This window comes from Labrus mixtus, chromosome 20 (genome assembly GCF_963584025.1).
Source record: "Labrus mixtus chromosome 20, fLabMix1.1, whole genome shotgun sequence".
In the NCBI taxonomy this organism is placed as follows: domain Eukaryota; kingdom Metazoa; phylum Chordata; class Actinopteri; order Labriformes; family Labridae; genus Labrus; species Labrus mixtus.
Window position 1 is genome coordinate 797,718 of NC_083631.1, and position 14,397 is coordinate 812,114.

The following is a 14,397-nucleotide window of genomic DNA, read 5'->3' on the forward strand; positions in this document are numbered from 1 at the left end:
TTAAATAAACATAAAGATGATTTTTGTTCTGATGATGGTTCCCATCGAAGACAATTTACATGTCTAGAGACTGAAATAGTCCAGGTCCACCTCCACTGAAATCATATGCTTATCAGAAAATCATTGTTTTTCTTGTGGATATATTCCACCTTTAAGGTTTGATTTCATTTTCTATATCACATTATGATATAAGGCTTTTAAGCTTACCTCTCTCCATCTCCAAGAATTGTCATGGCTTCACTCAGATTCTTGCCCACTTTAGCCAGCATGGAGTCATCCATCTTTTGAAGAGTTTCTTTGGAGTGTGAGCTGTGTGTGCTGGGAAAGTGCCAGAACAAACAGATATATGAATATTAGGGAAAACATTTTCAAATCAGTTGTTTTAAATGCTGTTATCTGTGTGCATGTCAACTGACAGTTGACATGAAAATGAGTCCTTAAAAACAACAACTTTTGGATGGAAAAACTGTAAGTAAACGCAGAAATAATTTGATAAATAGGTGCCTAAAGGTACTCTGAAGAAAAGAGTCAAAACAAATCTTCAACTTCAAGTCTTTTTAAAGACAGAAGTCTGAAAAAGAAAGCTAGCTAACCGACTGAACACTTGGATCTGTTTGGAATGTTTGGCTCTGCCTCAGTGGACAACTGAACTAAGCTGACCAACTGGGGATTTTAACAAGGCGAACCTTAAGAAAGTTATGCCGAACTTTTTCCAACACGTCACTTGCTCCACCAGGATCAACAATACACTGGATCATTGCTACACGCCATTCAAAGAGGGCTACAAGGCGACTTCCCTGCCCCCACTGGGTAAATCAGACCATTCCGCGATTTACCTTTTGCCAAGGTACAAACAGACTATTGTACGTGAAAAGGTGGTGACGAGCCAGGTTAGGCGCTGGAACGACCAATCAGAGGCTACGCTGGGAGACGCTCTGGATGACGTCAACTGGGGCATGTTCCAATCCAGCTCGAGTGACGTAGACGAGTTTACGGAAGTTGTGACGGACTTCATAGCAACGCTGGTAGACGACGCCGTTCCCATGGTGTCTGTCCGGATTTTCCCGAACCATAAGCCATGGGTGGATAAATCTATCCGCACCGCTGTGAACGAACGGACCGCTTCGTACAACTCGTCACATCTCACCGGCAGGACGGAGGAATACAAAGCGGCGTCTTACAGACTGAGACGAGCAGTGAAAGATGCTAAGCGGAGGTACAGGGACAAAGTGGAATCACAGTTCCAGCAGCGTGATTCAAGGAGCTTGTGGCAAGGACTGCAGACAATTACTGACTACAGGAAAAGAGCCAATGTCTCGGTGAGTGCAGACGCTGCTCTGGCTGACGAACTTAATGACTTTTGTGCGCGATTCGAGGCTAGCGCTAGCACCGCTAACGTTAGCATGCCAATTGAGGCAGCCAGCAGGATCTCCGAGGCCGGAGCGGCACACTCGCACCCGCTCACTGTGTCAGAGCATGACGTGAGGAGGACACTGAAAAAGGTAAACACCATGAAGGCTGCCGGGCCAGATGGTATTTCTGGCAGAGTGCTGAAGTCCTGTGCTGACCTGTTAGCTCCAGTGTTTACCACCATCTTTAACCTCTCCCTGAGTCAGTCTGTGGTCCCCACATGCCTGAAAAAAGGCATCATTGTCCCTGTACCGAAGAATGCCTCTCCAGCTTGCCTTAATGACTATCGCTCAGTAGCACTCACCTCAGAAGTGATGAAGTGCTTTGAGAGACTCATCAAGATGCAAATCTGCTTCTTGCTCCCTGAGTCTCTGGATCCACTTCAGTTCGCATACAGACTGAACAGATCCACAGATGATGCTGTCTCCCAGGTACTGCACACCACCCTCACCCATCTGGACAGAAGGAAGGGGGACTATGTGAGACTGCTGTTCATTGATTTTAGTTCAGCTTTCAACACCATAGTCCCTGCCCACCTCCATTCCAAGCTGATCAACCTCGGACTTAACACCTCCCTGTGTGCTTGGATCCTGGACTTCCTGACGAACAGATCCCAGGTGGTCAGAGTTGGCAGACACACCTCCAGCCCCTGCACCCTCAACACCGGAGCACCACAGGGCTTTGTCCTCAGCCTCCTGCTCTTCACCCTGTACACACATGACTGTGTGGCCACAAGCAGCTCCAACATCATCGTGAAATTTGCAGATGACACAGTGGTTGTTGGTCGCATCAGCAACAATGATGAGCAGACGTATACAGGGGAGGTTGGAAACCTGTCACAGTGGTGCCAGGACACCTGATGTCTGATGTTTGCTAATGACCTGGTTCTCCTGTCTCCCTCCCCAGAGGCTTTACAACTGAGCTTGGACATCCTCCACAAGTTCAGCCAAACATGGGCACTTACTGTCAATATGAACAAGACCAAAATAATGACCTTCCAAAGCCGATCCAACTCTCAGATTCACATTAAGAAACATAGAAATCCAGCACACAGAACAATACACATATTTAGGCTTAGTCATCACTCCCACTGGACATTTTGGCATGGCTGTGAATGAGCTGAAAGAGAGAGGTAAGAAGGACTTTTTATGCCATCAAAAGAAAAATTCAGATTGACATTTCCAATTAGGACCTGGCTCAAAATTCTCAATTCAATAATAGACCCAATCATTTTATATGGTAGTGAAGTATGGGGCCCATTAACCAACCAAGACTTCCCCAAATGGGAAAAACACCCGCTGGAAGCCCTGCATGCAGAACTGTGTAGAAACATCCTGAGAGTCCACAGACACACGGCCAGTAATGCATGCAGGGCAGAACTCAGCCAATACCCTTTAATCATTAACATCACATTCTATAAACACCTCCAATCCAGTGACCCCCACTCCTACCAGTTCAAAGCCCTTCAGTGCCAAGAGTTGAACCCAGATAAGAGTCCCCTCTGCCAGCTGATCCTGAAGCTCCGCCCTCAAACACCAGGGCTTCAGGACACACCCCAAACAATCTGGCCCAACCAAATTATCTCAAAACAAAAAGACAATTATATCAAATATTGGAAGGAAAGTACCAAATCACAAAGTAAATTAGAATTCTATTTGAGCCTAAACAGAGAGTACAAGCTGGCAGAGTACCTGAGCACAGTGAGGGATGTGAAACTAAGGGAAACCATGACGATGTACAGACTGAGTGGACACAGTCTGACCATAGAAACAGGCCGTCACAGACAGAACTGGTTACCCAGAGAGGCCAGGCTGTGTTCACTCTGCCATCAGAATATCACTTCCTCCTACACTGTGACATGTATAAAGATTTAAGAGAGACTCTCTTTGATTACATTGATAATAAATATCCTGACTTTCTCCATCTCTCTGATCCTCAGAAGCTGTTCTATCTCTGTGGAGAGAAAAGTCTGTGTGCAGTACGAGCTGTTAAATATGTTCATGATTGTCACAAACTGAGACAAAATACACTTAATGTTTCTTAGAAATACTCCGTAAAAATGATTCATATTTCTGTTAATGTTTTTTATTTATATTTGTATACTGTATATATTGTAATCGTTTGTTGATCTAATTTTTTGTACTGTACTGCTTTGGCAACATGGATTGTTGATCAGTCATGCCAATAAAGCTCATTCGAATCGAAAAAATTAAAAATTGAATTGAGAGAGAGAGAGACTAAATTTACAAAGGGCATACACACATTGACACAGTGACGTAGTATTCACACTTGGGACATCCATGCAAGCCCTTTAAACTGCATGTATATCATGCAACAATACAGTTTTGATTGTGTGCAATATGTAACTGGCTGGTTCACTTTTAGGAGTAACAGAGGCTGAACAGGCTGCATGACCCTTCATTTTTAATAAATACAGTAATTCACTCCTATTTTGTTTCTACTCTGACACACCACCTCTGCTGATGTTTCCTTTAGGTCTGGTATAAGTGCACAATAGATCAGACAATAATAATACCAGCTTTAGAAATGTTAAGCTGCAGCACTAACATGATCTAACACAGCTAGGCTATATGAAGCAATTAAATGAATATGAACACTTAATTTAAAGCTGAGTACCCTTACTTTTTCTTTTTACTCTTTATGATTCTGCGCTGTTATTGGTCTCTGTTGTAGGACGATGCCAGTAAAGCACAATTAATACCTTTACAGTCATATATTTTATATGAAAAATAATACAGGAACGTAGGGGACTTGCTGTTCCCTTGCCTGAATTCCTGGAAAGAGCATAAGGACATTTATTGGGTATCTTGTAAAATAACTGGTCTTATTATCATTACTGTCAGCTGTCATCATTCTGGGGAAAAGCCAACAACAATCCTGACTCCTGTGCACTGATGGACAAATAAATACATTTATGACACTTATTAGGCCAGATATGGTGAGCACTGTAAGCTGTACCTGCTACTTTGTGCAAAAATATAAACACAATAATCAGTCCCTCAAGGAACTTGCGATTCAAAAAAATGAAATAGCTAAAAAAGTATTCTCACAAATTCAACCAATCCCTGCATGTTTTGCACTTTTAAAATTATTGTCAATCTATTAAATTTTTTTTTGCAATTTAGAACAATCACCATATTCCTCCAGCAGGTGTTAACATGTACATCGCCAAATTCACTTCTTCAACATTTAAAATATTGATCTCTCAAGGCCACAATATTGTTTAAATATCAGAGGGTATGATATGCTTTAATATTTTTTTATGTTGAATGCTTGAGATGTCACTTCCTTCTTTTGCAGTGAGACAGACAGCTGAGCCATTCTAACAAGAGCTTTAGTGTGAATGTTTCTCTTTCATGCTGAGCTCTAACTACAGAGTTTTAATTGGGACTCTATCCAGTAAATTCATAAAAATAAATACAATTATTCTTGTGATTATTTATCTTTGCTGAAAACTGTCTTCTTAGCCACTCCCTGCTGCCTTGTCTTGAAGTTATTGACCAGTCAGTCTCTGTGTGATCCCTCAAATAAAGTTATCAAACACTTGTGGCATTTATTTAATTGTTGTTTTGTTTAGAAAAATATGGTTTATAGGCAAGTGTCTATAGTGCTAATCAAAAGGCAACCATCAGTCAAAGGTATGTTCAATTCCCACAAGTCAGCAGTGGTCACTCCATCTGAGAGAAAATGTGCATGTGCAAGTATCACAGCTTTGCACAAACAGCACACCCTGCTGGTAATAGATGGGAAGAGTGTTGCCAGTGTAGCACTTACAGGCTCTATTGAAATGATGTAGGACTAGTAAGTAAACTTGACACCATCAGCACATATTAGTCAATATTAGCCGAAGCCGATAGTCAAGTTATATTCTTATATTGGCTGGCTAATAAATCGCTCTTGCCTAATCAAGTCACCTTCCAACTCAGGGTCACAGTTCCAAAATTATATGGGGACTTTTTCCATTGTGTTGCTTGCCCTGCTAGTTGCGGATGACTGATTTCTTGCTGTGGATATCAGTGGCTTTGGCAGCAACAGTGACAGAGGGATCTTCACAAATTCCAATCTTGGCAAAGCCCTCCAGGCAGATGAGCTTGATGTCCCTCCACCAACCCCCCTTCCTTCAGCACCAGAGCAGCAGTCAGTACCATTTGTGGTTGTGGTTGATAAGGGATTCCCTATGTAGCCTCAATTCCTCAGGCCCTATCCAGGGTGTCACCTGCAGGAAGACATCAGTGTTTTCAGTTACCGCCTCTCCAGAGCCCGTAGAATCATGAAGAACTGATCCTCACACAGTGCTGGAGGGTCTGTTGACATTTGTCTAAGTCGGTCCTGATGCAGCATGATAGCATTGTGAATGCCACTTGCATCATCTCCAACTTCCTGCTCCGTGCTGGAGCAGATCACACCCGGTGAGAGAGGCAAGTGATAATGATACTGGAGAGAGCACCAATAAGGAACCTGCAAGGGGATCAGGGCAAAAGTTCCCTGGCAATATGCCCATTTACACATGGTTCTGCTGCTTAAAGTAATTTCAATTCATCCTTATCAGTTAATTTAATATTCAGCCAAGTTATAAATATTTAAATATTATAAAATGAAATGCCCTTTGTACAGTATTGCTTTTCTCCTGTGTGCAGGACCAGCACACCTGTATAGGCGAACTAGGGGATTGCCTGATGCAGCACTGTGTGAAGCGCGGCTAAAAGTGGACCAACTCTGCGTGATGAAAATTGCTACATAACCAATTGCAGGATTCCTGCATGTAAGGTAAACTTAAGATGCTGATGTGACAGCTTACATTGAGTGTCTACTACAGGTTTGAAAAAATGTGTGAATTTAATGCATGAAAAAATACATCTGGTGTGCAAAGTCCTCTAGGTCTTAGACGTTCAGACCTGATTTCAACCTGTTTTCAAAGGGGCTAGTGCTAAATGATGTTCAAATTTGGTTCAAAAGTAATTTTCTGTAACTGACTATTGATAAACATATTTTGACCTTTTTTACAGGCATTTGCAGTTATGGCTTTTAAAGGTACCATATTATGCTTTTTCTGGTTTTATATGCTCTTTAGTGTGTTTTCCAAGTGTCCTGTGCATGTTTAGGCACATCTATGTGCAAAAATTCAAAGTCTACGGAAACGTGGCTTCTCCTACGTCCTCCTGTTAGCTGCATGTAACGCTCGGTTCTAGCCCCCCTCGATAAAAATTTGTCAGTCCGACGTCATTGTCAGTGTGAGATCACTGATCTAAGCCCATTGGCTCGTAATGGCAAGCCCAGCAGCTCATGATGAAATTTTCGAGAACCGTGCTGAGCAACTGACCAATAACGACAGAGCGGATCGGCAGACCAATCAGAGCAGACTTGGGCCACGTGGGGTCTAACAGTGGGGGCTCAGCAGAGTGTAGCTGACGGACTCAGAGCAGAGAGGGAGCAAGGAGGAGCAGTACATGAAAACAGACACTTTTTTCTAACTTTAGCTATTGTGAACGTACAAAAGTAGGTACATAGATTAAATATATGAACCCCAAAAAGGGCATAATATGGGCTCATCAGTGAGCAAAATAGATTATTAAACTTAAATATAATGATGGCCATTTATTTGCCCACTGCAGATTAGGAATGTCAAACTATTGGGTAGGGGGCCGGATTTGCTCAAATAAGACCTCATGGGAGCACATGATATAGAGTGCTAACTGATCTATTATTTTAAATAATTCCATAAAAGGTACTTAGACCAATCACTCCTCTTTAGCCCTGACAGTAAGCTCTTTCACGTGTCCATACTATGGTAGTCCAACTTTGACACTGACTTTTCTTTACGCTCCATGTCCTGCATGGGCCATCTTAATGCGTAATTCAAGAAAGCATTGTATCGCTACCCCTCAGCTCAACCAGCGGACCTCTACGTGATAGGACAGCCAGTGCATTTAATTATGATGAAACTTTTAAGCCAGTGTATAAGCGTTGCCACGCTCAAATTTTCCAGTGATTAGGAAAACAATTCCACCTCTGGTTGACCTAAAAACGAATCCTATAAATCCTCTAAAAATGATGTCCGTTATTAAAATGAACATGTCGTAGAGCAAGACCAATGGTATTAATTTGCATACCCATCATGGTGGTATGCCACTGGCAACAGCACAAGTCACAGAACGAAGGGTAAATATGCCATTACTGGCATGTAACTGAACTACAGGCATGTGCCACAGCTCCCAAAGTGGCATGCCAGATGCAACTTTGGGATCTTGCTGTCACTCCAAAAAGTATTGATTCACCACTGCCACAGGTTCAGGATATATACACCCCCCACTTCAAGAGGAAGACATTACACATCCAAAACTCTACCCACCCACTTCTGTTTTCATACCTTGCTTCAGGTAAACAGCTTCAAAGCGTTTAGAGCATAATCATAGACACCTTTTATCCCCAGACAATCAGTTTCCTGAACAGCAGGACTCAGTGTCTATGTGTCTCTACAATTCAGTTTGAAATGTTGTATTTTCTGTCTTGCATTATGCTGCCATTTATTATTTATCTATTATTTTTATAGTATTTGGTTGTGATGGATTGAGAGGGGTGAGGGCAACATAAATGTTATAGCATTAACTGTGCACTACTTGTAATGTACATGACAAATAAATGAAATGAAATTGATTTGAAAATAAAGTAAATAGCTGTGTAATAAGATAATGTTTACTGAGTAGTTTAAGTGGAGCAGAGTTTCCCACCTGCTCTCTGTATTATATGCTTTTCACAATCCAATGTAAACTGCTTATAGGTAAACTAAGATGAAATATGGTAAATGGACTTCAGTTTATATAGTGCTTTTCTAGTCTTCCGACTACTTAAAGCGCTTTTGCACCACATGTCACACCCACCCATACACACACTGATACACACACTGTGTATTGAGAGGCGACGACTCTACCAACTGAGCCACAGCCGCCCCAAGTCTTTTATTAATTAAGTAAAAGGTGTACTGCTGCTGTCACGTTAACGGAAGAGGCGGTCAAATGACAAGCAGTCCATCTGACCACAGTCTCCTTATCAGAACAAATTCACCAGCTGTCAGCTTTCAGATTTTAAGGCCAAGGCAGCTTCGTGAAATCATGGAGCTTTCTGACAGTAATACGACACTAAATAACTTGAGTGGTTCGTTATCTGCCTGTCACAAAGCATACTCAGAAGTATTACACTTACAGCTTTATGCAGCTGATCGAGCTCTTCTTACCTTCACTGCAAAAAAATGACAGCTTAAACCGGTCTGCTGACCAGGAAGACGCAGACAATCTGTGGCAAGCAAAACGTTCCTGAGGTCCCTCAAGAAATCTTCAGAGAAGACTGTTAGAAATTGAATTTGACACGGGTAAATCATAAATGACTCTACCTTCCCCTCTGTATTCCGCTGTTTGAACCGGATACTTTACTTCCTGGACTGACGCGCGACGTGCGTTCCACGCTGGCAGCTTAGACGTCACGACGAAATGCCGACTTTTATTAACCCTGCCACACATAGGGCCTGGCTTTTACTTTGTAGATACTGTATCATAAACAAAGCTAAAGAGGTACAATTCAAAATTCTACATAAAATTTACCCTGTTAACTGCCTCATTGCTAAGTTTGCAGATATTGAGGCTGAGTGCACTTTTTGCAAAAACGATAGTCTATAGAAACAATCTCCCACGGATGTCTTATGGAAAGACATCGAATCAATTTTTTTCGGCTACTAAATGTGTTCATTCTCTAAACCTCAAAAATGTTGATTGTTTCTATATGATAATAGAAAATATTGCTCTCGAAAATGTCATAAACTTCATCATAGGCTACTATATGCAAAGTTTTTCATTCACAAATAGAAATTCTCAAAGTCACTCCCAAAATTTAAAATTTATTTCACTTAGAATTCAAGACCCTTATTAAAGCACTTCTTTTAATCAACGACAAAAAATGCATCACATTTATGAATTATTATAACACCTTTTTCACTGAGACCTCTAGTTAAATAATGATTTACCTAGTTATGTATGCATCTTTATTGGTATTTAATTTTATATATACTGTATCACTGCTGTCTTGTCTCCTGTATGTACTGGTTGTTATTTTATCTCATTATTTAATCTATATTTTCTTGATTTATATGCAGTACTGTATGGCGGTATGGAAGGTCGAGGGTTCGATCCCCAGCTGAGCAACATGTCCCATGCGTTCTTGGGCAAGACACTTAACCCTGAATTGCTCCGGCTGCTTCAGTGGTGGTGTATGAATGGGATTAGTTACTTCTGATGGATGATACTACATAGCGACCACTACCATCAGTGTGTGAAAGGATGTGAATGGGTGGGTGTGACAGGCAGTGTAAAAGCGCTTTGAGTAGTCGGAAGACTAGAACCGGATCTGACGTTTAGTGGGAGTTCCCCTTGATGCCGACTTTATATCTATTTTGTTTAGCAAAGCAGTCCAAGCCACACCTCCTCAAAAACACGCCCATGTTCAGTGTGACAACACAGTCTTTTATGAACCTTTATCAACATTAGGATGTAAATGATCAGTCTTACAGTAGCCTATATGAACCTTTATAAACATAATGAACATTAGTGATCAGTCTTATATTAAACTTTAACATAAAAAGATCATTAATGATCAATCTAATATTAAACTTTATTTACATCATGATCTTCAAGGTTTAGTTGACTGTAATCCACACAAGACCAAGAGACACAAACTATGGCTGAACAAGAGAGCATGTGAACGCTCATGCAGTTAAACACACGTATCAGCCTCCGCTCTACATTTAATAAATTGTGAGGGCTTTACTTAGATATAATATAACAAAAACATGAACACAGACTTTATCAGTTAATTAGTTTGAGTCCTCCTTTCCATCTGAGCCCAAATGCAGTAAATGCTCCAGTCTGAGTCATCAGTGTATGAGGCTATGTCGAGTCACGAGTACTGAAAATCAGGGCTCGAGCATTTAGACTGTAAAATGAATGGACGTAGCCTGAGTGACGTCACCCATCTGTAGGCTCCGGAGGCTCATCAGCTGCTGCTGCCGCCATGCTGGAAATCCTGTCTCAGGCTCTCAGCCTAACTTTCAGTCAACCTAACTTCAGCCTAAGAGATGGAGCTGAGGTGGAATTTAAGCCTCTTGACAAACTGTTACATCCCGCCTTCCTGTCAATCAGGTCATCTACGAACTATGGATGACATGTAGGCCTATTGTTCATAATATCAAAATGGTCGCATTATAAAAATGTATACCCCAGTGCAGTGTGTGCCCTGAGGAAGATTGAAAAAGGAAACCATTGCAGAGTTGCAAAAGACTGCAGTTCCTCAAGTTTCCAATTGAGGCTGGCTCCAAAAGTCAAGTCAACTTTATTTGTACAACTAAAATCAAGTAAGGTGGACCAAAGTGCTTATTGAGTAACATGAAAACAACAATGCATCATCTGATAATTAAGTCAGGATTGTTACGTTTTATTTCAATTGTATAAATGTTTGTTCAGAGGTAGGCTATTTTTCTTTTTTCTTTTAAAATAAAGAAATCCCTAAAACATAAAGCTGTATGCCAGTTTTCTTAAAGTGTATGAATATTGTGATTGGTGGTGGTGGAATTGGCGGCAATACAAGGGGAACCAGCTGAAACCTTGCCTATAGAACACCAAATTGGGGGCTCAGAGAATAACAGAATAAACGTGAGCGCACTATGTTAAACCTGAAAAACCCAGTAGGCCTACTTACGTTTAACATTGGGCCAATTTACTGTTACAGGCTGTGCTTACTGAAGTGAAGGTAAGTCCCTTCCCTAGATCTGTTGAGAGGTTGTTAAATCAAGGTAATGGCCAAATTAAGGACAGTGGCAGAGGAAGATTAAAAAAATGTGAAAACAAAACAAAAACAAACAACAACAACGACCTGTTGAACATGCTGTAGCCTATTTCGTATTTCAAAGGAGAGGGGACACAAAGACCTTATGCGCCAGGTAGGCTTTCAGCCCCTCCTCCAATGGGCACCACGCCCCTGTGAGTTGGAGGCAGGATACCTCAACGCCTCACCTTACTTCCAACTGTGCTAAAGCACCTGGATATAGACAGCGTCTCCTGGAGCCAGTAAGACTTATTTTCTTGACGTGGACATGGAACCAGTCTACAGAGGCTTGGGTCGCTGTGTGTGCTGTTTTTGGCTCGCTATAGCATTTGACATTGTGGGACTGGCCGTACTTCTCATTGGGCTGTTTGTGAATGTGTTTTTCTATGACTTGCTCATCTACGCGGGCGCCATCGTCATCTTCCTCAGCCTCATCTGGTGGGTTTTCTGGTACTCTGGGAACATCGAGGTGCCCCCGGCAGAGCTGGAAGATGATGTTGGTTTACTAAAGAAGGACAAGAGTGGTATGAGAGGTATTAGGAGCGCGGTAAGGCGCCTCTCGAGCCGTATGTCCAGCGGCATCAGGAACTCGTTTCGCAGGAACGAAGGACCGTCCAGCTCCCGCACGGTCCGGTCGCATAGGACAGCAGCTGGGCCGCCCGTGGACTCTCAGTTGGAGCATGGACGCGTTGCCATGGCAACGATGACACTTCAGGAACCTATCCCGCACACCACCTCAGGGGCTGGCTTTGTTGTAGAGATGCAGCTAACCACAACAGAGACTTCACCAACATAGTGTGTCCAACCCAAAGGTGAGACCTGACGCACACAACACCAGCGTATAGGCTAGCCTATGTAGGCCTAGGCCCTTGGAGAAAAATGTGCAGTCATCAGGAAAAGTGATAAGTTGTATCAAGGACTTAACAAATTTGGGCCCTCGTAGCCTATTTTATTATATGGCAGTGACTGATAATGGCCAAAGTTGTAGTAAGGATATCAGGTGAAAAATAAAAGTAAATATGCTTCCTGTGATTAATGGTACATAAACAACATTATCCCCTTTATGGTACCAATAGGCTACCATTTACTTTTTCAAAATGAAAGTTTTATTTTCTCCTTGACTTCCAAATCATCAATCATTTAAAAGAATACAGTTTAAGATCAAACTTTGATTAAAAAAGGCTATAATTATAGACTATTATAAAGCCTTCATAAGTGAACGCAAATATCTGAACATAAAGAAAGCTATTCTTGTATTGTATTTGTTGTTTGATGAAAAATGTACCTGTTTAATTGTATATGGGTTCTGAACACAAAAGGAATCATGGTCTTTTTAAATCATTTAGGCCTAGCTGATTTTTATTCAGTTGGTGAATAGCCATTCTGCATACTATTATTAAAACGATTTTGTTTAAATAAAATGCCCCTTTGTTACTTTCCTATTCTATTTTCTTTTAGCTTGATAGTGGTTCATGCGGAACCATAAAGACGACTCTCTGTGGCAATGGCAGTAAAAAATCTTATCAATGGGTAAATGATTGACTATGGGTCAGCGCTCACTAAAAGACAAGCCCTTATTTCAAACAATACCAGGCTTACATGAAACTTCCTTGAAAACCTCAACATCAACATACTAAAAATGTCTGGAAAAACATATATGCCTTTCCAAACTCCTCTTTTGAATGTAAAAACAAACTCTAAACTACTGAGCATGTGCTTTTTTAATAATTTTAAATCATTTTCTTCCCCAGCAAAACTTGATACGGGACTACTCTACAGTGTCTTTGGTTGATTCCAGTTCATGCTCTCCTGTTCTCCTGATGATATCTGTAAAACATAATGTTGGCATTTTGGGGTTGATAATAAATGCTTTATTCAAATAAATGTTTTCCAAATAAAGTTATGTTTTATCAAAATAACAGCATGGAATCAGTCTTTTAATATCGACAAACATGTTTACAATTCTACAAGAGACTTTAAGCAATTGACAGTTGAATATCAAAGCCCAACCTTCCAGGAAATGTACAGTTATGTCAGATGAAACATGCTTGCATCTTGTTACTGCAAAACATCATGGAACATATGCACTTAACCAGGACTGTTTTAGCCCTCTACATTAGTGACCAGAGACATTTTGATTCAGGGTTTTCTGTCTGTCCATCTGTGGAATCACAGATCCACTTGTTTTTTTAATTTATATTTTATTTAAAATGTATTTGACCAGGAGAAACGTCATTGAGATTAAAAACCTACAAGCACAGATCAACATGAGTGAGAGAGCAGAAAGTCATTAGTCAAAACATCTACAACCTGAAGCATCTTCCTCCAACACCAAGGCAGATATCATCCTGCAGGAGATTCCAGGCTGCAGGAGCAGTGTACCTGAAACTCCTTTTCCCCATTTCAAGACGCACTTTGGGAACAGGTAACAACAATAACTTTTGTGACTGGGTTGCAGAGTGAAGACTGTGGCTTCCAGCACTTTTCAGATGAATAGAGTTACACAAGTATGAGGGAAGCAGGTTAAGTATGAGCCTTATAAATAAGGAAATGCCAATGAGTTTGTCTACGCTTGGACAATGCAGGCCAGCCGACTCGATCATACAGAGAACAATGATGAGTCAGGGCCCCGAGTGTTGTTATGATTCTCAGCGCACCATGATATACAGTATTCAAAGGTTTTAGGTACTGAGACGATTCATGCATATAAACATCACAATCAATCAGGGGCATGAAAGTAGCAACAACAAGTTTTTTTTTTTGCAGCAAAAGAAAAACAAGATTTGTTTCTGTACTTGTACTCAGATGGATTGATTTAAGTCACATTCAATCACAATTTGTGACACAATTTCATATCAATATATATATACTGTATAGATACCCACTCACTGGGGTTTCTATGGTTCTCCATCAAACTTGGGTTTCTTCTGAGCCTGACTGGCTGCAGTAGCCTTCTTTTCTAACAGCTCCCTCTCGTAACGCTTCTGGTCCTCTGCCGCCTTCTTGATCAACGGTATCTTCTCCTTCCTCTCCGTAGAGTTCCAGGCTGCCTCCATGCCCACCTGTGGCTTCCTGCAGTCACTTCAGTATTTGGCCAGG

The 14,397-nt window shown here is 41.3% G+C and overlaps 2 protein-coding genes across 3 annotated transcripts in view; one reads left to right on the plus strand and one right to left on the minus strand.

Moving 5' to 3' along the window:
* Window positions 1–8,877, minus strand: part of pdxdc1 (pyridoxal-dependent decarboxylase domain containing 1) — a 72,384-nt gene extending 63,507 nt beyond the window's left edge. For both annotated transcript variants that reach the window (XM_061026307.1, XM_061026306.1), the window contains exons 1-2: window positions 8,663–8,877; window positions 208–318 (exon numbers count right to left, since the gene is read on the minus strand). In XM_061026307.1, coding sequence (XP_060882290.1) covers window positions 208–281 — 74 coding nt within the window. In that variant the 5' untranslated portion in view covers window positions 282–318; window positions 8,663–8,877. The remainder of the gene's footprint in view (window positions 1–207; window positions 319–8,662) is intronic.
* Window positions 8,878–11,473: 2,596 nt separating this feature from the next.
* si:dkeyp-72e1.6 (transmembrane protein 238-like) lies at window positions 11,474–13,217 on the plus strand. The gene is made up of 2 exons (XM_061027251.1): window positions 11,474–12,110; window positions 13,050–13,217. The coding sequence occupies exon 1, from the start codon at window positions 11,567–11,569 to the stop codon at window positions 12,092–12,094; it is 528 nt and encodes a 175-aa protein (XP_060883234.1). The 5' UTR covers window positions 11,474–11,566; the 3' UTR covers window positions 12,095–12,110; window positions 13,050–13,217.
* Window positions 13,218–14,397: the final 1,180 nt, after the last annotated feature.

Excerpts from the sequence above, each read along its gene's own strand:
- si:dkeyp-72e1.6 (XM_061027251.1), top strand. The coding sequence starts at position 11,567 with ATGGAACCAGTCTACAGAGGCTTGGGTCGCTGTGTGTGCTGTTTTTGG.